Consider the following 23,635-nt stretch of genomic DNA (forward strand, 5'->3'; position numbering starts at 1 on the left):
ACTTGGGGAAAAAGGGATGCTCTAATTGTTCCCATTGAAGTACTGTTGGGAAGCACCTGGATAGGATATCCTTTACAAGTGTTCAGATTCAGGACTTGGCGCCCCTGGCAAATTAATCTGCTCCTCCTGTATGGCACCATCACAGTGACTTCACATTTGTCAGCAGCCTCAGAACTCCTGCAACGCAGCTCTGTGTCCACGCCACTCTCAGGGGTTTTCCCCTGCCTTGGCCTGTGCTGCAGTTAAACAGGGAAATCCCAGTCACTCCTCTGGCACTCTCTGCAGAATTGCATCCCCTTGGACTAGCCCAGCTTCAGATAGAGGCTGATAAAATGTAGGGAAAACCTCCAGAACACCTTATCCTGAAGCTCCAGAGCACTCACACTGCTGTTTCCCTCAGTACTTTGGAATGTTGATGACAGAAATCTTGTTAGGCAAGAAAGATGGTTCAGTGCTCTCTGCACTGTATGTTTGCCCAAAAAATTGTAAGAAATCAACCAGGATGGAGGGGCTTATCATGGCATCTTCCAGGGATTCCAGTCAAAACACAAGCTTAGTTATAGGAACTGTTTGGACAGAGCAGCAGCTTGGCAGTTCAAGCTTCTCTCAAAGGCATCATGCTACAATAATAATTCAATCAAAGCCATATTAACCTGTTCTTTAGTTCCAGCTGAAGGAACACAGTCCATTTTCCTGAGTGAAATTCAGTTGTTTTGGGTTTTTTTCTAATTTTGCAGCTGAGGTCAGATTTGTGTTCAGCCAGAGAGGTGCAGAGGCCAGAAGAATTGGGTTAAAACACCATTATCAAAACGATAGAGAAAACAGATTATTACAAAAGCAGCCAAACAACATTTTTTTTCTGATTTTCTTATTCTTCAGTTCCTCTGATGTTTCATCTTACCAGTTTTTCTGTAAGGGTATCATAACAATTATTTCACTGATCAGTAGTGAATATCAGAAGGATATGCATTAACATTTTTGCAAGTGATGTGTAGCAGTTCTCTTGTTCACATGCACTCTGGTAATGTACTAATGAACTCTGAAAGGTTTTCAAGTGTCTGTACAAGTCATTATTTGTATGAAAATTTTAGAATCATAGAATGTTTTTGGTCAGAAAGGATCTTAAGGATCATCTAATTATAATCTTTATCCTAAATTAAGAGTGCTCCCGAGCTCATCCCTGATTTATCTTGACTGTAAAAAAAGGAATCTCAGTCGCCTTAGCCCAATGCCCGTGGAATGTGACACTTCTAACAACCGTGCTACTTTCTTCCGCCAGCCATGCTGCGGAGGAGGCGGCTGCGTCCATCGTTGTTTTCCCGCTGTTATTTGGGAACGCTGCTCCTCCTCCTCCTCCGTTCGGCGCAGTGCGGGGCCCGGGGCTCCCCTCGGGGCTCCGCCGGGCCGGCAGCCGCAGCCTCACCTGACAACATTCAGCGCTCCGGGGAAAGGAATTATTAATCCCCCGCTCTAAGCGAGGGCCCCGACCCGGCCTCGCCGAGCAGGACGGAGGCGGGGCCGCTCTGTCCGGCCGTGGCCTCGGCCCCGGCCCTGACCCCGGCCCGGGCAGGCAGGCGGGCGGGGCGGAGGTGGGGCGGCCCGGCTCGGCCCGGCGGGCGGAGCGGGGCGGGCGCGCTCCGGAAGAGGGAAGGAAGGAGCGGAGCGGCGGCGGCTCGGTTGGAGCGGGATGGCAGCGCGGGGCTCGGCGGGGGATGGCGCGCTGCGCCGCGCGGCCGAGCAGTGGCTGCTCTGGGACAAGGTGAGGCACGGCTGGGCGGGGGGCAATGGGAGTGCGGGCTGCAGAAGGGTCAGGGGGCGCGGCGTGACGCCCGGCTTTTACATTGTGCCGGATTGGGGTGCGGTAAAAGCACCTGTTCGCTCCTTTGGCTCTGCTTCCAGAGCTCTCTGAGAAAGGGGCGCTCTCCCTCCCCCCTCCGCGCATCCCCTCCCGCCCCGCGGCGGGGCTGGCGCAGGTGGGGCTGCGGGGCCCCGTCCGGTGCTGCGGCTCCGTCACCCGCCGCGGCAGCCGCTGCTCTCGTTTGGAAACATCCCGGCTGGTCTCTCAATCCGGCTTTTAGCTGTACTGAAGTACTGAACGCCTTTTGCAAAAGGGCCCGTGTTGTTCCGAACCGCTTCAGTCGTTGGGCAGCTGGTAGACTTAAATTATTAAAGACCAGCATACATTGCCGTGTTACCTGTCTCAGTGTTAAACACCTCCTAGTACTTTCAAATTCTTGTTTACTAAAATATCGGTCCCAAAAGACATGGTGGCTCACTTCAAAAACACTTGGATATGCAGAGGCTGTCAGTCCTGTACTTTTCAGGTGTTACTTCCCTTCTTGTTGAGACTTATCTTTGGGTTTGGTTTTGACAGCACTCTATGCAGAAGTAAAATCTTCTTGTGTTTCTGTTTTCCACATACGTAAAGAAATATCTTGCCATAGTGGTGTTTTGCAAATGGTCATGTAGTTGCTTGCTATTGCAGGTCCCACTGAGATGCAGGCCTCTATTGGTACATTTGGTTTGCAGCTTTCATGTCATGTCCCTTTTCATATAATTTGTTCATTTGGCTATATTGGAACTCACTGGCCATTGCCCCTCTTCAGTCATTAATTGACTCCCCGGGCTGAGCACTCAACAATGCTCTGAGTTTTGTGCAGCACACATACCTGTTTGGTAAGGCATCTTCTGCTTATTTCAGAAATATCAGTGGAAACATACATTAATTCTCTTTTTTAGTATTTTTTCCAGGTTCTAAAGGATGCCATTAGAAGTACCTCGAGCTTGTTGTGATTCTTCATTAAAATCACTAAACTGATTAACTGATCAGTTACCCAGTTCTGGTTTTATTAGTGATAGAACAGTGCCAAACTGGTCTTCTTTTCAGAAATGCTAATGCATCAGATCAAATGACAATAAGCTTTTGTGCCTTTTTTCCCAGTTTAATTAAATTTGAGAAAATAGTTTGGTTTTAGAGGCTCTTACTTACATAGCTTCCCTGACTGGCATTAGTTATATTCCTGTCTTCAGTGTAATCACTTGCTTTTCAGCTGGTTATTCTGATTATTTTGCTAAATCCTCTGGAAATCTAATGCAGTATCCCTTACAGCATCTTTACTTTTGAAAGTTCAGCCCTCTGCTAGCACTTGCATCTTTGATTCAGTAATAATTGACTAGTGTGCAATACCCATTGCTGATTGCTCAAAAATGATGAGGTATTTTAATTTCTCAGGGAGCTGTTGCGTGTTTCTATTGAGCAACAGAAAAATCAGATGTAACCCTTGGCCATTTACTCTGATACAAAGAAAAGTTCCTTTTTGACATGCAGAGATGGGTTAATATTTAATGATGATAAGCGCCATGTTTCTTACAAAATAATTGTCTGCAAGAGCAAGCCCTTGTGGCTGATGGCAGTCCTGCTGACCTAACTGGAAGTTTCTACCTACATGGCAATTACTGTGCTTGTTACCTGGCTGTTTTCATCACTCTGTTCATTACAGTAAGAGCATATCATTCTTTCTATTATAAGTCATAGAATTATGAATGGGAGGTAGCTTTTGGTTTTAGTAAAAAAAAAATCTGTTTAGTCAGAAGTTTTTCCTCTCCTGTAAAACCTTGTGGGGACTCCTCTACTGATGATAACTCTTTGAGCCTTCCTGTAGTGTAGATTAAAGTAAATAACTCGAGTGTTGCCAGGTGATATTCAAGCTAATTGCACTAGTGGTTATTATCTTGGTATTAAATAATCTGCCACTGTATTCACAGAAAATGGTACTCCCATACTCATATCTGTTTAATTTGAGAGCAGAAAAAGCATAACCTGAGAGAATCAATTAGAAAGGAAAAAGCCAGCGCTTCATCCTTCTAATACAATTTGGTCCTTCTTTGGTGGAGATGCTGTGAAGAGTTTGTTTAAGCAGAAGAAAAAGCTAAAACCAAGATTACTTTTTTACTTAGCTGTGTACAGTGGCATCATAATGTTCTCCACAAAAGAAAAAATAGGCAAATTCTTGGGAGAAAATAACCATTAACAATGATAACAGTAGTTCTGGAAAAATCCTTCTGCCATATTGAACAGACTTGGCCTGGCTTTTACCCTTATTTGGTGTGGGATGGAGGCGGGCAGTGGGGAACAACTAAATAAATGCAACCAAGTTTTCTTTAGAAAACTATGTGGACTGAAACTCTTAAGACTTGAGCAGCCACCCAGACATGGATATTTAACCAGACTTAAAAAACTGGAGGATCCCTCTTGTTTCACAGTAGATGCCAAACCTGTATCCACTAACAACACTACAAACAAACAAATTCCACTAACAACAACAAACAAAAAACTCCTTGGCTGTGAGAGCTGCAGGATGCTCCTGATGTCCTTCTGCATTGGCATTGCAGCTTCTAGTCTGTCAAACAGCTGTAGAAATGTGTGTGGTATCTACCTAAAAACATCCTCCTTTCAGTATCAAGGGATGACTCATGTGCACAAAGCTCACACAGAGAAATTAAAAAGTGATTAGGTCGTGTACAAAACTGGGTGCAAATGGTATGTTATCCAGGCTTTACCTTTGGGACATAGGCCTGATGTTAAAGCAAAAACTTGACATCAACTTGTAAACAGCCTAAACTGAGTTATGGTGCCCTATATATTCTATAACAACATAGAGTTATATTTATTCTTACACAATATAATTACTCAATAATAATAGGTAATTGTGTCAAGCTGCCTGCAAGGAAGTGTCAGTTACAACATTCTTGGACTGGTAGATTGGCAATTTTTGCACTGGAAATCAGTAATTCTGGGGTACCTAATTGTTTATTGCACTCAAGAAGCTGGATTTTTTTTTTTAATTCTTTAGTTATTCTTCATTATGCAGTCTGCTCATTAGCACTAAGGGCTCTTCAGCTTTTTTAGAATGTATTTAAACTATGTTGTTTGTCCTGTGGCAGTGGGTGCACAGGTCAAGGGATAGGACATCCTGACTCTGGTCTTTGTTTGATGTGCAGACTGTTTATACCTTTGTATGCAAACTTACGTGCTACTACTCTGTGTGTTTGCAGCATTTTCTGAAGCTGCATAAGATATATGGTTTTATTTTTTTTTATCTTTTTTTGCCTAGAATGATGTGCTTTGCCTTGCTGTAAGCATGCCTAGGTCATCCAGGAAATAGTAAAGTCTATGACTTTTATGAGTTCATTTAATTGCCTACTAATCAAAGTTTGTGTCCCTTTGGAAATGAGAATCTTTGTACTCCAGAGTAATGTGTGTGTACTCATGCAGTGAGTAACCTGCTGCCTCTCAGATAATCTTGTTGTCAGGAGTCTGCTACCTGCCATCTGTCCTCTTGGCTCCTAAGTTCTCAAGAAATCAAATACTGAAGTTCGCAAGTCTCATGTTATTACATTGAAAAGTTGAGGCATACAGGACTTTGCTAGTTCCCTAAGTCTGGAAGCAAAAAGAGTAATTAACAATAGAGAATCTGTGGAAGCAATATACCAAGAAAAGCAGTGAAAGTTAGAAACTCCTCACTGTTCTCAAGTGCTCTGACATGGCCTTTTTGTTGCCACTCTTGAGTAATTTTATTTAAGAATTTGTCTGTACTTTCTAGGCTTTCATCTTGGAGTTAGGTTTATTTTTACAAGCATTACCTGCAAACATGTTGGAAATTGTCTTCTACCCAGTCTGTTTAGTTTTGCTTCTACCTCTGGTGCTAGCCAGTCTTGGGACAAGGTTATGATTTAATTTGTTTTAAACTCTGCATATAGTGCTATAGAAATAACAAAGACTTCTTAATAATTAGCTTACCTTCCTTTCTTAAATGTTTAGTGTAGTTCTTGTGTTGTGATGAGGAAAGATTCTCTGAATTGTGAAAGTGCTGCATTTTTAAAAATAGAAAACATTAAAATAGACATCTTGGAAGTCTTTTAACATCCGAGATTGTGGGAGATATACACACTGCTGTCCAGGTAGCATGTTCACTTAAGGAGATAAATCTAAAATCAGTAATACTTGAGGTTGTACTGATTTAAAATTAAGAAGACAGCATGAGTTCTGGTGTTCTTGAAGTTGTGTGCTGTGTTTTGATACTGAAACCCAGAGATTGGGACAGAAAGTCAGTTCTGTTAAAACGAACAAAACCTCATTTAGAATGTCTGAATTTTGTGTCAACAGAATCCAAAAACTTACGCAATTGTGAAACAATTGCTTGCGGAAGGAAATGCTGGAGAACTGCAGAAATACTTTGGCTCACGGATGGAGTTTGGCACAGCAGGGCTCAGAGCTGCCATGGGAGCAGGGATTTCCCACATGAATGACTTGACTATTATCCAGACAACCCAGGTATTGTGTTCAGCACTTTATCTCACTTAACTGGTTGTGTATATAAATGGAAGAGCCTGATTTATGGCAGGCAAATGAGTATTCTATGGAAGTACAAGTTCTCTCCTCTTCTTCTAGTTTTCAGAAGTAATTTAAATTATAATTATTAGCTGAGTGCCGATCTCTGAAAACAAGCAGAGAGAAGCTATTAAACCATTAAAAGAAGTTACTTTCTGTATTTGATTTGCAATTTAATTTATACACAGCTGCAGTTAAGCTCAAGTGTAACAGTTAGTGCTGCTGTAACAACTACAAAAAACCCCAAAGGTAGCCAACATTTGGTTAAGCTTTGTGTGTGCTAGACATGGTTTTACATAGAGGCAGTGAAGGTATGTATACATACATGGATCCTACTACTTGGGGAAAAAGCCCACAACCTTGAATAACTGCAGCCTGGAGTGGTGATGTATCACGTGCTAAAGAGATGTCATTATTAGGGGGAGATTTGGTTAAAAACCTGAAATGCTGGCCAGCTGTTCTCTTCCTCATGTGAGACCTATGACAGCTGAATAATTTCTCAAAACCCGCAATTAAGACTAATTGTGTTACCTGTTCCTTTTTGGAGTTGATTCTGATATTTTAAAAAGTCCTTAAATGCTGTCCAGGTTTGCAATATTGATTTGAAGGTTTCTGATATTTCTTGGTGTTTATTGGTCCTGGACAAGCTGAATCCCAAAGCAGTTCAGTGAGATGCTATGTGTGCTCAGCTTCCTAAGACATCAGCATCTCAGTAATTATATTAATGTGATGATAAATTAAACATCAAGATTCGGTTAGTGAGGTGGATTTGTTGTTGTCTTAAGGGATTTTGCAGATACCTCGAGAAGAATTTCACTGACCTGAAAAAGAGAGGAGTTGTGATTGGGTTTGATGCTCGTGCTCATCTTTCCAGTGGAGGTAGTAGCAAAAGGTACTTCTTAGGTTTTATGTTTAGTATTTTGCAGATACCTTGTGTGATTAATGATGGATTTATATCTACTTCAATTGTATTTTCTTTCTATAAAGTGAATTAATGTGTGGGATTTACAGTATGCTTACATACTGGTAATGCCAAAGCAGTTCTTAGTGTTGTGCTTTGTCTTTTGGGAATAGTGAGGAAACACATTTGAATTGGGTCTGTACAATAATTGAGATATATTGATAAGTGATGGTGGTTTTGCTGGGATTTTGTAATTGCATTAGGGTGGGAGGGAAAACTGTGAATTCTAGGAAACTAATAGGCAAGAAAATGAATATATTCCCTTGGTATCTTTTCTTCCTGTTTAGGTTTGCAAGACTTGCTGCCAACACCTTCATCAGTCAGGGAGTTCCAGTTTATCTATTCTCTGATATAATACCAACTCCCTTTGTGGTAGGTTTTTTATTATATGTTTTTATTACATTATCTGCTTTAAATGTACACAAATTCTGTCAAATACTTTGCATTACTTAAATTAAGGATAACTACACAAACCAGTTCTTACTTTTTAAGCCCTTCCTGCAGAGAGTCTTGTACTTATTTAGCTGTGTATAGTTTACAACATCCATAGGAAAAAAAGGGAGAATGTGGAGTGTGAGCGGATTCCTGTGGAGTCTGAAGTCTGAAACATACACTCACATTTGGCTGGATTTTTTTTTGTCAGAAGGGTTGTTGAATTGTGTCCACAATGCCCCCATCAGAACACCAGGTGTCTCCAGAGCAACACAGAAAAGCCCTGCTCTTGGCCCTTGTCCTAAAAGCAATAATTTCTCCCTGTTCCAGTTGCTCCAGTGAGGATTGCAAACAGAACACAGTGGTATAAAGACTTTCTGCATAGCATTCTTATACTGATAAAAATTTTTGAAGATTTAGGGTCAAATTCTTCATAGTGTAGTTTAAAGTGGTGTTGCAAGAACTGCAGTTGAGTGCATTTCACTATTAAATAAAGAGCCAGGAGTAAACACAAAGTGGACTTGTGTTCGTGAATAATGCTTCATTTTTAATTCACTCCATCTGTTTTGAGCTAATTGATAAGAGCTCTCTCCAAAACAATTCTCTTCTGAACCCTGATGGAGTAGCTGCTCCGCAGGCTGCTCCCAAAAGACAGCGTGGATGAGACTGCTTGAGCTGCCATTCTGTGCCTCATGGTGACTTGTGTCATTACCCAACAGACCTGGCACCCTCTAAGGCCTTGGTACCTCAAGTCATTCCACAGTAGGGAACACATGCATCTGGCTTCCTTCTAGAAAGGCACTAGAGATTCACAAAGCATCTGGAGCAACATTAATAACATATAAATGGGAAAATGCACAAGAGAAAACAAGGGCTAAAGTTGTGCCACATGGAGTCTGGTGGAACAAGTACTATTTAGCTTCTGCTTTAGAGAGTCAGTGTGTAGGAATCATATCTTGACTTTATTTTCATACTATGAAGTATTATCTATGCATGAGAAGAAATATAATGTGTTGCACATTCTACTTCAAGTAACTTTTTTGTTACAGCCATACACAGTAACTCATCTGAAGCTCTGTGCTGGAATTATGGTTACTGCTTCCCATAATCCAAAACAAGACAATGGTTACAAGGTATTCTAATGTGGTCTATTTTCTGGCTCTTTCTTTCCGTGTAGTGAAACTGATGTAATTATATATAGTTCCTATCATGGTATAGACTTAATTAATTACTAGTCTCTCCATCTCTTCTATGTATTTAAATCTAGTGTAATGTTAAACTAGTAATACAATTAATGGATGCCATTGTAATCTGCTAGGCACTGAAAAAACCACAGCTGAATTGCCTGCGCACCAGTCACTCAGTAGCTGGGCAGTCACATACAGACTCTTCCAAAATACAAAAATTGAAGTTTTCTCAGTAAATGATTGGGCATTGCTTTGTGTTTCATTATGGATCTTGATGTCTTTTGATAAAATTAAACTTGTTTTTTTTAATAGAATAAAAATGGGATGTGAGAAGAAACACTGAGGATATTAACAGAATACTTTGGGTGTACCTAAGCCTAATTTACTGTAATACTTGAGTGGATGTACTGTACCTTAACCAACCAAAAAAAAACCAAACTATCTTACAAGATTAATGATCAAATAGTCACGTACCTATTTTTTATTTAGGTTTACTGGGAAAATGGTGCTCAGATCATTTCTCCTCATGACAAAGGAATTTCTCAGGCTATTGAGGAGAACCAAGAACCGTGGCCTCAGGCTTGGGATGACAAACTGATTGACAGCAGCCCACTGCTTCATGATCCATATGCCATGGTCAATAAGGACTATTTCAAAGACATACAGAAACAGTGCTTTTACAGGTGACTCCTGTTAATTCTGTTAAGAATACAGGATATTCCATCTAGTATGTTAGCAGCGCAGTTCAAATTGATGCGAGTGAGGGTGGCCACAATAAGCCAGTTCATATAGCTGTCCTGGCAGAAGTCTAACCCAGCAAAGTGAGCAAATTTCTGATGATAGCTCCCAGTAGTTTCATGGCCATGCATCAGGCAAGTGTCCCAGCAAGACTGGGGCTGCTGGAGGTGGACATGCCATGGACAGCCCACCAGCCTTAAAACAAGATTCTCAGAGAGACAGTGAACCAGGTTTTTAAGCCATTTCTGGACAAGAAGGTCTGTCATTCCAACCTTGCTTATGCTCCTGGTAGCCTTGGGTGCCTTAAAACAGCCTACTCCTATCACTTGCTCAGTAAAAATCTTTGCTTAGTAAAATGAAGTGGATGTTTCTCTTGGTGAACAGTTAGAGTTGATGTATGTAGTAGAGAAGTATCAACCTTTTAGATCTGCTTATTTTATGTAGACATTTTGACCCCCAGTAACCATGTTCTTACTCTTGCTAAAAACAGTCAGGAGTTACTAGAAAGCTGGGGCTATTACACTGCTTTTTCAGAATTGGAATTAAATGTCTCCCTAGGAGTTTGCATGATTTTAGATATGCCCATTGCTTTTTTCTTCCTAAAAATGAGTGTGCTCAAATTGGGCAGGCTGCTGTTGACTCACTGTGTTCACAGTCTTTGGGGGTTTAAATGCTAGAGTTGGGGATGAAGAGTCTCTTTAGTCAGTTGTATTTGTTTTTCATTCAACTTCTTTGGGATGTGTAGACTGTACTTAGTTACTCCAGTGATTTGCACATACTAGTAGGATATTGGATGCCAAGAGTGACTCATATTGTTGAAAAATTAAGCTAAGCCAATTTTCAAGCTATTGCTTTTAAAATCTGACCTCCTTTAATTCATAATTTTAACAGTGATATAGAATACCAAGTTGTATCTGTTTCCAAACATAGTCAGTTTTGTGCAGAACAGTCTTCCATGTCCAAGTTTACTGTTTCCTGTTTTATTTCAGGAATATAAACAAGGAAACAAACCTGAAATTTGTTCATACTTCTGTGCATGGTGTAGGACATAAATTTGTGCAGCTGGCTTTCAAGGCATTTGACCTTAGCCCTCCTTTCGCTGTTCCGGAGCAGAAAGATCCTGATCCAGACTTTCCCACAGTGAAGTATCCCAATCCTGAAGAAGGCAAAGGTGTTCTGGTAAATAGATTTAATTTTTTTTAATAGTTGTGATGTCTTTCAGTGTTTTCCTTTTTGCCAGAAGTCACAGCTGTAGATACTGGTGGAGGGTCAATTTTTAATTGGTTTCATAGCCTTACATTTAGTGATGAGTTAGCTGGTATCCTTTCATTGACATTACCCTCTTTGAACCAGTCAGGTAGTAATCAGCTGTAACTTTCAACTACTTTGTTCTCTAGCAGAATGGGCAGGATCTGCGCATGGGACAAAGTGATAGTTACTTTAAAAAAATGAAATAGTAATAAAAACATTCACATTCGTTTTTGGAAGGCTTCTACTCTTTTGTTCTGACACAAGACCAGGAGAGGGCAGGAGAAGTCCTGACAAGTGGTTAGAATTTCTGCTACTATTTCTGTTACACTTTATTATTGAAGGATCCCATTAAATCTAGGTAGCTTTTAAGTTGGGCTACAGAAGTGGAATGATGTAGGTAAAGTTAAATGTCCTGACTATGTTCTTCTACTGCCAGGCTAGAAGTTTTTGGGGTTTTTGAGAGACACATAATTATTTTGGGTGTTTGAGATTCAATAAATTGGGAAAATTACTTAAAACCTATAAAGAAAGTGAAAATATCATTTGGGAATATTAACACTCATCTGGTCCTGCTTGCCACATTTCCAGACATTGTCTTTTGCTTTGGCTGAAAAAGATGGGGCAAGAATCATTTTAGCAAATGATCCTGATGCTGATCGACTGGCAGTGGCAGAGAAACAAGAGAGGTATGGTAATAAAGTAATGCAAACCATTGATATTTTTTACTCCCAAGGTTAGGCTCATTTGGAGAATTCTTGCTGCTTGTGTTGCAGAGGAAGAATAGTCACAGTAATAATTTTTTTGGTTGAAAACACACAGAAATGTGAGAAGACTCTATGAAGCAGACCACAGTAAGGGCAGGATATGAAATAATGATCAGTATTAGACAGTGTACAGAAGCCTGAATAAATAGTTGACACTTGCTGTAGTTTAGAATTGTTGTGCTATACTTTTTCAAAGGTAGGTTTTCAATTAAATTTTTTTCACATACAACTGATAAACATTTTTTTAATTCAAGGTTTATTAGACAGTAACTTGGCTTCAGGAAAATCTGTATAGTTCCCTGATAATCTCTTGTTCTTTAGAATGAGTAACTTCTTTCTCAAATCCTGTTAAACCAAACATTTTACTAATCATTAGATGATTTGTGCTTCTCTTGCTCAGTCTCCCACTTCTTTACATAATGTTATGTATTTGCATTTCACCTTAAAGTTTTTCAGTTTGGTACTTCTCAGTGTAGTCATTTGTACTCTCCCCTTCAAGAACCACCTATATGTGCATTATTTATCTTTGCATATCCAGTCAAAGAAGGGGATCACAAAAGGCAAACTTTCTCAGTCAGGGACTTACCATAAATTGTTCATATTTGTGCAATGTAACCTGTAGTTCTGACTCAATATGGCTGTCCCCTTACTTCATGCCCTCTGATATCCTGCACTTCTACAGTTGTTTACATTTCTTTATTGTGGTTTTATCTGATTAATAAAAGAAAGTGAAGATACGATACCAAGTGCTGAAGTTCAAGCGCTTGGTATCATATCTACAAATAGTGGTGTTTCTCCTTTATCTACCTTGATAAAGCAGAAACTAATCTGAGCAGTCATAAACTGTAAATCCTCAGTGAAAATAAACTTCAAGGTTTTCAGCTTAGAGAGGAGCAGAAAAAAAAAATCTGCTGCTGAATTCCCTGAGCATGAGAGCCAGAAGGAGGAGGTCAAATTATGCAACAGTCTTTGGTACCCAAGGCATGATATGGGCATCTGCTAGATGTCCTCAGTGGTTGTGGATGAATTAAATCGTTGAATCTGTATCAGTTAGATTTTCAAAAACTTCAAAAGTCCAGTTAAAGGAGACAGTGCAAATATCCATTTTGCTCAACAGATAACCAAAAAAGCTGAAGTAGTAGCTTTAAAGTAGCAGTATTTTCTTTGGGGTTTTGGGGTGCTTTTAAATTCATTAGCCTCACAGCATGAACTAAGAAGATTTCTCTGCCTTTGGAAGAAAACTGGTCTTTTTTTGTGGACACTGCTGTATCTTGGACAGTGTTAGTTAGTTGGAAGGTTCTTATTTCAATGGTTTTGGTCTGTGCCAGCCTCAGTTGGCAATTCAGCATTGAGAAAAAGGTATAAAAAGTTTCAGATGATGCTAGTTATGATGGGTTAAAACAGGAATGCAAAATCACTGATGCTTTTTGTCTGAAAACTTTGAGCTGCCACACTCTTGAAGAGGGATGTTAGTTTATTGCATCCACTCCCAGTGAGAGTGTGGGCTCTCATTCTGCTGCCTCTATGCTCGTTGTTTAGCCAGTCTCAGTTGTCTCCTAACTTCCAGTCCTGTGTCTTCTCAGACTTCTACCCTAGCTTTTCATACACTAATCAAATATTAATATAGGCTTCTACAGTATCTGTACTTCTTCTTTGACAGAACCTCCTGTAGAGCACACTCTCTCAGCACTCTTACACTAAGGTGCCGCTGTGCATTGCTTTGTGCCTGTTGGCATCAATAAATGCAGGAGACTGAGTCTGCTTCTCTTTCACAACAGGTACTGTTTCTGTAGGTCTTGGTTTTGTCAGTCTGGAAGTGTCTCTGTCCTCTTTTGTGACTGGGATTTTTTTTTTGCAATTTTGACATTTGTCTTTCTTTTTTTCTTTTTTTTTTTCCTGTTCTAGCAACATATCAATATTAATCTTTTATACCCATTTAAGATTTTTTTTCCAATCTTCCCAATGACTAATTGATGTATTTGTGATTAAATCAAAAGTATTTGTCACTAGGTCAACTAAAAATACTGATCACTTGAGAACTGTATTTTTGTGTCTCTGGGCTTGTCTTAATCACTGAGTTTATAATTTGTATGCTGAACATTTTTACTTAAAATATGTTGGAAGTCTCACTGTTTCATCTTGGGATAACTGCAAAAGCTTATGTGTGTGATTGAAAAGAAAGGTAAGAGTTCCAGAATACTTTGGGGGAGGAATTTTTTTGTTTGTTCATTATGAGCACATGATACCTTGTTACTGTTACATGGAATTCCAAGGCAGTGGTTTATTTGTTAATATTCATTTATAAAAGAACCATTACATTCTTTTTTACCCCCAGTATTGTCCTTTGATTTTATGTACTTTCTAATATTTTTTGCCTGTAGTGGTGAATGGAAAGTGTTTTCTGGAAATGAACTAGGAGCCCTTTTAGGCTGGTGGATCTTCACTTGCTGGAAAAATAACAGTAGGGATACTCGTGCCATTAAAGATGTCTACATGTTATCCAGTACTGTTTCTTCCAAAATCTTGAGAGCAATTGCACTAAAAGAAGGTTTTCACTTTGAGGTAAGAAACACGTTGCACATTATTCCATGTTCTTTTAGTACCTTTCCTACAAAGTGTCATATGTTCATAAAACATTTATTTTTCTTTTTAATGCCTTTGATTTCTCCTCACTGCTGTAGGAAACACTGACAGGTTTCAAGTGGATGGGCAACCGTGCCAAGCAGCTCATGGACCAGGGGAAAGCTGTTCTTTTTGCATTTGAGGAGGCTATAGGTAAGAGACAGAATATTATGTTTTCATATCTTGCAAAATAGTGAAAATAGAACTACTGCAAAAAGTGACAGAATTGCAGAGAGTCACAGAATGGGTGAGGTTGGAAGGGACTGTTGGAAGTCATTTGGTCCAACCTTCCTGTCCAAGCAGGGTGTCCTAGTGCGTGTTACACAGGATTGGACCCAGATGGTTTTTGAATCTCTCCAGGGAAGGATATTCTACAATTTCTCTGGGCAGCCTTTGCCAGTGCTCTGTTAGCGTCCCAGTAATGAAGTAAAACGTGAAAAAATATTAAAATGGTAATAAAAGGATGTCCTCAATACAATGGATGTATTTCCAGTGAGTAGCACATAATTATCTATTTTGCTAATTGCTACTAGTTTTTAAAACCTTTGTATCTCTGCTTAGCACAAAGGAATATATATCTACAGTAGCATGGCTGCACAGATTTGGACTACAAATTCTGCATAAACTTTTTCTAAAAACAAGAAAAAAACCACATTTTTTCAGACATGAACTTGAGCTCTTTTACCTGACAGATATAAGTTTAGTGTAAATGAGAATAAAATAAAGTAAAAACTACCCCAAATTACATTTGTGAACTGGAAAGCCATGGTTGAAAGCCACAAATGAAAGTTATGAATTCATGAGGAGGAAATTGTAAAGCTGTAATGTTCTTTAAGTATCTCAATACCTGAAAACCAGAGAAAATGTGGCTAATTTCACACATAATTATCAGTATTACCTTACACTACTGTATAAGGTAACCACATTTGAGACAATGCTATACTTGCATTGTTCCTGCAGTGTGGCATTTCTCTTTCTAGAAAGCTCCATATGGACCTGGGAGCATATGGCACTGATATGATGCAAATTTCTGTCTTGAAATTCCATTGAATAACTTGCTTATTAAAATTAACACTGATTAGAAGATACTTTTTTTCTACTTTTGGTTTGACTCTAAAGTGTCTGTACTATGGTAATGTGTGTTTCTCCTTTCAAAGATGTTTGGCTAGCCTTCCCTCCCCTTCCTATTTCCTGTTAGAAAAGTGTCTAATTATATCTAATGTTCCTTGTTTAGGGTATATGTGCTGTCCTGCTGTTCTGGATAAAGATGGTGTCAGTGCTGCTGTTATAACTGCAGAGATGGCCAGCTTTTTGGCAACCAGGAATTTGTCTTTGTCTCAGCAGCTGAAAGCCGTCTATGATGAGTGAGTTCAATACTAACTTTTTATTTTTAAGATTTTCTCAATTTCACATACTGGGGTTAATAGGGACTCAATAGCAACCTATAGTTTATAAAGAAATAAAATGTGAGTCATTGTACTATTAAGACAATTCTGTAATAGTAATCTTCAGAAAGTGTTCCTGCCTTGTGGACATGAATATATTTATGACATTATTTTGTGTTGTTTTAAGGTATTTTAAATGTAATAATAACTACCTTACTAATTCTCTGTTAGTAATGAGATCTTTGTGGTGTTTTTCTTCACTTGCCTGAAAGGTTTTTTCATTTTGGGAAGTTCTGCACTTGGGTCCTTTTACAGAAGATTGGGCAGCTGTATTGCTGAGCTGTAGAGACTATAGTGCTTCTTGCTGCTTAAATGAGCCAGACACTCAAAAATGTTGATGGCTGAATGGGTCTAAGTAGCTCTGGCTTATTTATGCTATACATAGAAGCCAGCTTCTGTCCTTGCAGGGCTACTTATGATTAAATTCTTTCTTGTTGGCTCTTAAGTTAGGCTTTTTATTGTATTAGTCAGTCTTTTTTTTTGATAGCTTATTGTTGTTGAGTTTTGGTTCTCCTTTTCTCTTTCTGCTCCTGATTAATGAGATTTGAGCTGATTATACAGAAGTGCTGTGACTGGCCATTACTCTTGGCTATATACAGCTGGATATCCCTCTGAGAGCTTTTAATATGAGGCACTACTTTTCTTTTGTTCTTTTTTATTGGGTTCAAAGAAATCAATAGCAAAGATGAATGTTGGATTTCATGAGGCAGGGAGTGGGTTTTGTGGAGGTTTTGGGTTATTTATTTTAAAGGAGGGAGCAGCACAGGCCGTTTGATACTCTCCAGCTCTTCATACACACTAACAAGGGAGTGTGGAATCTGCAGAGAGACTGGAAAACTCCAGCCTTTGTGCTGCTTGTTTCGCCAGTCCTGAGTTCTCATTTGTGTGCTGCACTAGCCATGCTTGTTTCATTGTCTCTTTAGGAAGGAATCAAGTGGCAAAGACTTGCTTACACTGCATAGATAAATTGTGTGATATAAAAGCATGAAAGATGAATTCATACCTAGAGCAGCAAATACAGCATCTGATGTGAGAATTCCCTTAAATGCTACTAGCTGGAAGTGCATATTAAAGAATTGAATATTCAGCCTCTGGCTTGAGGTTTTTTTATTGTTTTTTTTTAAATACTAATACAGTAAACACCTGCTTCAGATTGACCTCAGAATATTTGCCTGAGTGGAATTGAGCTGTGCCACAGTGCTGCTGTGTACATAGCCACTGAAAAGGACTCAGAGCTGCTTCAGCATAGAAGCAGTCTGTAAGATGTCACTGCACATAGTCACTCACTCTTTGTGGCAAAGCTACAGACAGAGGGAAGGATACAAATCTGCCCTATTCAACTGTTGTTTGATAATGAGCTGGAAGTAGGGTTCTTGTTTTGGGGGGTTGTTTTGCATGTGTTTGATTTTTGTTTGTGGCTAATATAGGGTTGCAGTTTTCTACTTCTTACTACTTTACTTTTTTGTCAGATTGGCCTTGTGAGTTGAAGCAGAAGAAACTCTCTTTTGTATTTTGGAAATGTAGAAGGGGAATCTGTCTTGAAGTAAATGCAGATAAGAAAAGGACATGGTCGTAGTAGGCTTATCACTTCTTTCAGATACAGGATAGGTTTTGTTAATTCCCTTACTGAATTCTTAAGACTAATTTAACTATTATTAACCTTCAAGATGTCCATTTAGGTATAAACATAACCCTATTTATGAAGGCATTCAGATTTCTAGTGTGAACATCCTAGTACTAATGAAGATTCTGCACCTCAGATTTTCACTGCCATCAAGGATATTTATCAAGTCTTGATCTGTAGCAAGAGCTCACTTGAACAACCAGTCCAGGCTTGTATGTTTCTCAACAACATGATATTTTGAAAAGTCAGTGTTACCGAGTCATTTGTCTTTGCATCACATTACCTGGCAGCAAACAGGTGAAGTAGAGAGACAATGTTCAGAACCGTTTGGTTTAGTAAAAACACTTCTACTTTAATGCTTTGTAGAAACACTTCAATGAAGTGTGATTGGAAAAACCAGTCTAAAATTTGTTTTACATAGAAAAGGTCAGCTGGAATCCACTCAAAGAAGCTATTAGATGGAGTCTCTTCCCTTCCTATGGTGATTAGAGCACTTCAAGGCAATAACGATATCCTTTTTTCTTCTGGTGTTGCTGTAAACTTTCTCAGTTTTCATAATCAAAAATAAAAGACGTCTGCAGAGAAGTTTATTTGAAGTATGTAAAATGGAATAATTAAGCAGTTTTGACCTTTTTAAAATTGTAAGGGCAAGAACTGATGCTTCAGTTGGGTGAGCATGAGTACAGTGTTGCTTTTTGGAAGGTTGTATAATGTGTCTGGTGTAGAACTCTTAGGACATTGCTTCCTGGATTCACTAATATTGCATCTTCACAGATACGGCTTCCATATTACCAAAGCTTCATATTTCATCTGCCATGATCCTAAAGTTATTCAACAGCTTTTTGACAACCTTAGAAATTTTGATGGAAAAAACACATACCCAAAATCTTGTGGTAGATTTAAAGTTTCTGGAATAAGAGATCTAACTACTGGGTATGACAGCAGCCAGCCAGATCAAAAGGCTGTAAGTATCTTTCTAAATTACATGTAAATCATATGTGATGTATATACACATACGTAAAACATTCTGTGGAGAAACATTAAACATATTTATATACTGAGTCATAAAACAACTTAGATTGGTGATAATTATTATGCCTTGGTGAGAGGAAGGGAAGCCAAGAGAGTGTTGGGTTTTTTGTTAGGTTTTGTGGTGTGTTTTTCTCTCCAAGATGACAGTTTGTGAAGGGCAGTAGGAGGATATTGCTACCTTGCTACAGCAATCTGCATTGTTTTCTTGTGAGTGCAAGTTAAACTGTCTATTAAGATGTGGCTTTGGATTCTGTGTTTCTCCACAATCTCCATTTCCTTTCATCCTGGGAAATGCCATGACAACTCAACTTCTATTAGCAGTAAAAAATTGTCTGCATTTGAAATGAGCTACCTAGCAGTGATGCAGTTCTGCCAGATTCCAGGCTGAGGACAAGGCTGTCCTTGCGGTCTCAAGACCACAATGTTGAAGAAGACAGAACTAAACTATAATTTTAGCTGATGCTTTTGTCATACTATCTAACATCAAGTCATGGGTTTATATATCATCTCTTTCCAAGTTTTTTTTTTAAATATTCTTAATATTTCTAGATACTTCCTACTAGTAAAAGCAGCCAAATGATAACATTCACTTTTGCTAATGGAGGAGTGGCCACAATGAGAACCAGTGGGACGGAACCAAAGATCAAATACTATTCTGAACTTTGTGCACCCCCTGGGAACAGGTATTGTGACTGACAGCAGTACATTTGATGTAACAGAGTCTGTGTGGCTTCTTGGTATTGTTTTGGAGAAATAAGAGCTCTCCATGGTCAAATAATATTACTAAAGTCATTTTAGTGAATGTATTTGTATCAAGCTTCAACTCTGCAAAATTTGTTGACACATTCTTGACACTGAAATTACTTTGCACTTGGTTTTACATTCAGTGAACACAGTATCAGGAAAAACATTCTGCCTTAAATAAATGCACATATTTTCACCCCTTTTTTACATACATAGTTACTTTAAAATATTTAATCAAATATAAAGTGTTCTAATATATTTCAGATCCTTTTATGTTTAGCAATTATATCCTTAACCAGTAGCCTTGGAAATCATACAATCTTAAAGATAATTATTAACTTATATAATGAAAGTAATACTATTTCATGGATGAAAAATCTAAGAATACTGCTACAGGTATAAAAATTACACTTCTAGTCACTTACATTTAGTAATAGAAGATCATCTGAACTCAAATTCACCATACTACTTTAGATTATATTGTGGAGTTATGTTTCTTCATAGCCTTCATGCATATCAGTAGAAAGTGAACATCAGTGCATTGCCATAAGAAGTCAAATATATAGACTTCTAGCATTAATATAAAATGTTTGTCTAAAGCAATGCCACAGATTTTAAAATTCCTCACACTAAAACTATACAGTTTAGCTTTTTCATTGTTTCACTGTTTTCTGTGTTTGTGTGATTTTTGTTTTCCAGTGATGTTGAACAGCTGAAGAAGGAACTAGATGAATTGGTCAATGCTCTTGAAAAACACTTCTTTCAACCAGAAAAAAACAAGCTTCAACGAAAGACTGAGTAAAATAGCAAAATTACTACCTTGGTTGGCTTTTGCAGAATTAGAAGTGCATTATTTAAGAAGTTAAGGTTTTTTAAGACCAAACATCTGAGAACTCTTGACTGTAAAGACTTCTGCTTTTAAGAGTTATTTTGGGTACTCTTGGTTCTAGTATCTTATTTTGGAAGGCAAGTAGTACCTTTACTCTTAATGGACCAAAAAAACCCAATCAGTTGAACTAAAAGCTTTATGAACTAAAAGTTGACTGCAAATGTATTTCAATCAAAACTTGTTTTAATTAAATATAAATGATATTCTGATATCTGAAACAGCCTATTTTGTGGTGACTTATTTGTTTTGTGTGCATATAATCTGGTAACACTATGAAACTTTGTCTAGGTTTAGATTTGCAAAGGAAGTTCTTTTGTTAACCGGAAGTATTTAAAGTTGTGATGAGGCTTTGACAAACTTAGGGCAGATGATTCAGAAGTATCTTGCTTAAGGATTTTGGCCCAAAGAAACAAGAAACTCACTGCAAATTTGTTCAATATCTGTTTGCTTTGGGACTATATATAATATTCCAGGCAAGGGATACAAAGTGCACTAAACTGTCTTTGAATGCCATGAACTCATTACGATAGTATATCAACACACAGAACCTTTTTTTGCCTCACTGAACTAAGCATAATTAGTTCAATGCATAGCCTAGTTTTGGAGCCTCTCACACTGTGCTGCCATGACTTGGTGCATGTCTAACTTAGAGCAGAAGTTTCAATTTCATTGCATGCTGCTTGTCTGTGCTTGCAAAGTCTGAGAGGGTTTTTTGGAGGTTGCCAGTTGACTTTAATATGGGGCTTTTCTGCATTTTCAGTATTTGCTTTGGATATCAGTGTAGCAGTAATAGTCACAACCATAGCTACATACTTCTTACAAATGCAAAACTTCTAAGCTTGATTATCCTCCCTGAATTCAAGTCCTCTGTGCTTGTTATTTTCAGTGCAACTTGAAGATTGCAGCAGTTGTGCAGCTGGATACAGGGAGGCAGCCCTGGGGGAAGTGGAAGGAAAGGAATTTTTACTGCAGATACTGCAGATTATGTGCAGTCTTGTGGTGAGAGGCCTCAGAAATGAGTCTGGGGGTGCTTCAGGGATCTTTGGATCTTTTATGACACCTTCTAAGACATGAAAGCGGTCTCTCAAGTCAGCCTAGTTGATTGAATTGTGCCCCATCAGAAGGATATAATACCTTCAAGGCTCCATGTGCATGTTCCAGTACTTTTCTGGAGGGGAGTTTTCATGCCTGAGCCAGTTGTGTAAGGGGGGACATTGGCAGGATAAAAAGCACTATCCCAGCATGAAGGATCTGCTTCTTACTGGCTTCCTCCTTGCTTGAAGGCACAGACAGAGGAATGGTTCTTCTGGAGGCAGGTTGGGGCAGTGCCTTCCATTTGGGCCTTGATGAACTACACCCAGGGCTGGAGAAGCTCTGTGGGTCTGCACAAGCTTGCAGCCTTGGGAGGTGATTCTCTCCCTCCACTCTGCTCTTGTGAAAGCCCTCTTGGAGTACTGCATCCAGCACAGGAACGATGTGAACCTGTTAGAGCAGGTCCAGAGGAAGGTCATGAAAACAGTCAGAGGGTTAGAATAACTGTGCTGGGAAAAAAGGCTGAGAGGCCTGGGGTTGCTCAACCTGTAGAAGAGGCTGTGAGATCTTTCAGTATAAAAAGGGGGCTTATAAGAAACACACTTTTTACCAGGGACTGTAGGGACAGGACAAGGGGAAACAGTTTTCAAGTGAAAGAGGATAGATTTAACTGGATACAGGGAAAGATATTTTTATACTGAGGAGGGTGAGACACGGGAACAAGTTGCCCAGCAAAGCTGTTGGATGCCTGAAAGTGTTCAAGGCCAGGTTGGTGCAGCTTTGAGTCTGATCTAGTGGAAGGTGTCCCTGCTTCATGTAGGGCAGTTGAACTAGGCGATTTTTAAAGGGGACCATCACACCAAAACAATTCCATAATTCCTTTTACTTTTGTTTCTATTGGGAGGGCTCACATTTCTTTTAGTGCAAAATATGATAAGGGATGCTTTGCTGAATTCATGGGAAAGGCCTGAAGACAGAGGTTTACAGGTCCTGAATTTTTTAATGTATTTATCTTAACATCTCTGCAGGCTAGAGAGGCATATTTTACATGTGCCTTTATATGCCAAACCTGGATTTGGATTTTGCTAATGTTAGAAGTTTGGAAGTGAGACCTGAAATGTGCTCATGTATACTGAAATATCCTTACGATGGCTTTAGACCATCCTCAGAAACAGTAGAGACATAGGATGATGATGTAATCTTTATCATTTTGTTTTCCTAAGGTCAAGGAATTTACTTACTTCTGTCTCTATTCCAGACAGAAGTTCACAACTTTGGGGTGTGGGGCGCGACAAAAAAACCAGCCAAACTCACAGTGGTTATCAAGCTGCTTGAGCAATTACAACAAACTACAAAGTTACAAGAGCAAACTTGTTATTGCTAAAGTCTTTACTAACCTTGTCTTGCATCAGAGAAAGAGGATCTAGAACTGAAATAAAGAATCAAAACAAGGTCAGCAAGAGTATAGCAAAGAGAGAAGTTAGTATTGCAAGTCAGAATGGGTGTTAAGCTACAGTTTCTTCAGAGCTGGTCTAATTCTTCCACTAAAGAGTTGTGTAAGATAATGACACCTACTTAGACATTGTTAGTCCCAAGACAGAAATTGTAATACAGACAAATGTAATTTGTAAAAAAGCAGCATTGAACTGGCAGCAGGTACACTTGTATTTTACCCATAAATGGGAATTGCCATGACTGGAATAAAGAGTGCTTACAGCCCTGACTGAACTTGGGTGTAAGGGAATTCTTGGCTGTTTCTAGAGAAAGACACATCCCTACGTTACCAAAAACATGTAAAATTAGCCTGTTTTTTATGACAGATGGAAACACAATTCCAGTGACAGTTAAAAATATTGATCCCTATAGGGGATCAGGCCTATGGGGCTAGAGGGAAAGACTGAGAAGAATTACAATAGTTCTCAAAACTCTGCCAAAATAAAACCCCAAAACAGTAATGCTTTAAGAGTGGACCAATGGACTTCACTTGAAGGTTATTAGGATTTTTACAAGTCCCAGTATCATAAAATTTATTGAATAAATTAAAATTCAGGAATGGATTGAAACAGTTTGGCTGGAAGGAAGTAAATACATTTCATCTAAGTACTATGAACTTAGTCCACAGCATAGTATGTAAAAGTATCGTTATGACAGTCAAGTATTGAGTTGCAGAAGAATTTATTTGATAATTTTGCTATATACAACAAATGAAACAAGGATAACTGGAATTAATTCTAAAATAAGCTTTATTATATAAGCAATTTTCATTTTGTACAATGTGTGCTTAAATATGTAACCAATTCACCTACAAAGTTTCTGTAAATAAAGTTTTTCTCCTTGCTAATCCTTTTAAAAATTCCAGTGGTCATGGGTTTTATTTTCACACACCGCCAACAAGCAAATCTTATGTCCTTGATTAACGATCACTGTGAATAGCAATGTTAAAATTATATTAAATTAACAGTTGTTAACCACCAGCATAAGTATTAACAAGTTTGGGGATTTTTAGGATTCTAATGCTGAAGG

General features: G+C 38.8%; 1 protein-coding gene across 1 annotated transcript; it reads left to right on the forward strand.

Moving 5' to 3' along the window:
- Window positions 1-1,663: 1,663 nt before the first annotated feature.
- Window positions 1,664-23,434, forward strand: PGM2 (phosphoglucomutase 2). Its single transcript, XM_030948194.1, has 14 exons — window positions 1,664-1,759; window positions 6,167-6,334; window positions 7,177-7,283; window positions 7,640-7,724; window positions 8,834-8,917; window positions 9,461-9,654; window positions 10,699-10,888; window positions 11,549-11,646; window positions 14,106-14,286; window positions 14,406-14,499; window positions 15,581-15,710; window positions 18,190-18,379; window positions 18,997-19,130; window positions 19,891-23,434. Exons 1-14 carry the CDS (start codon window positions 1,688-1,690, stop codon window positions 19,991-19,993), a joined length of 1,830 nt encoding a protein of 609 aa, XP_030804054.1. The 5' UTR covers window positions 1,664-1,687; the 3' UTR covers window positions 19,994-23,434.
- Window positions 23,435-23,635: the final 201 nt, after the last annotated feature.

The sequence above is a fragment of the Camarhynchus parvulus genome, chromosome 4, assembly GCF_901933205.1.
Source record: "Camarhynchus parvulus chromosome 4, STF_HiC, whole genome shotgun sequence".
Taxonomy (NCBI): domain Eukaryota; kingdom Metazoa; phylum Chordata; class Aves; order Passeriformes; family Thraupidae; genus Camarhynchus; species Camarhynchus parvulus.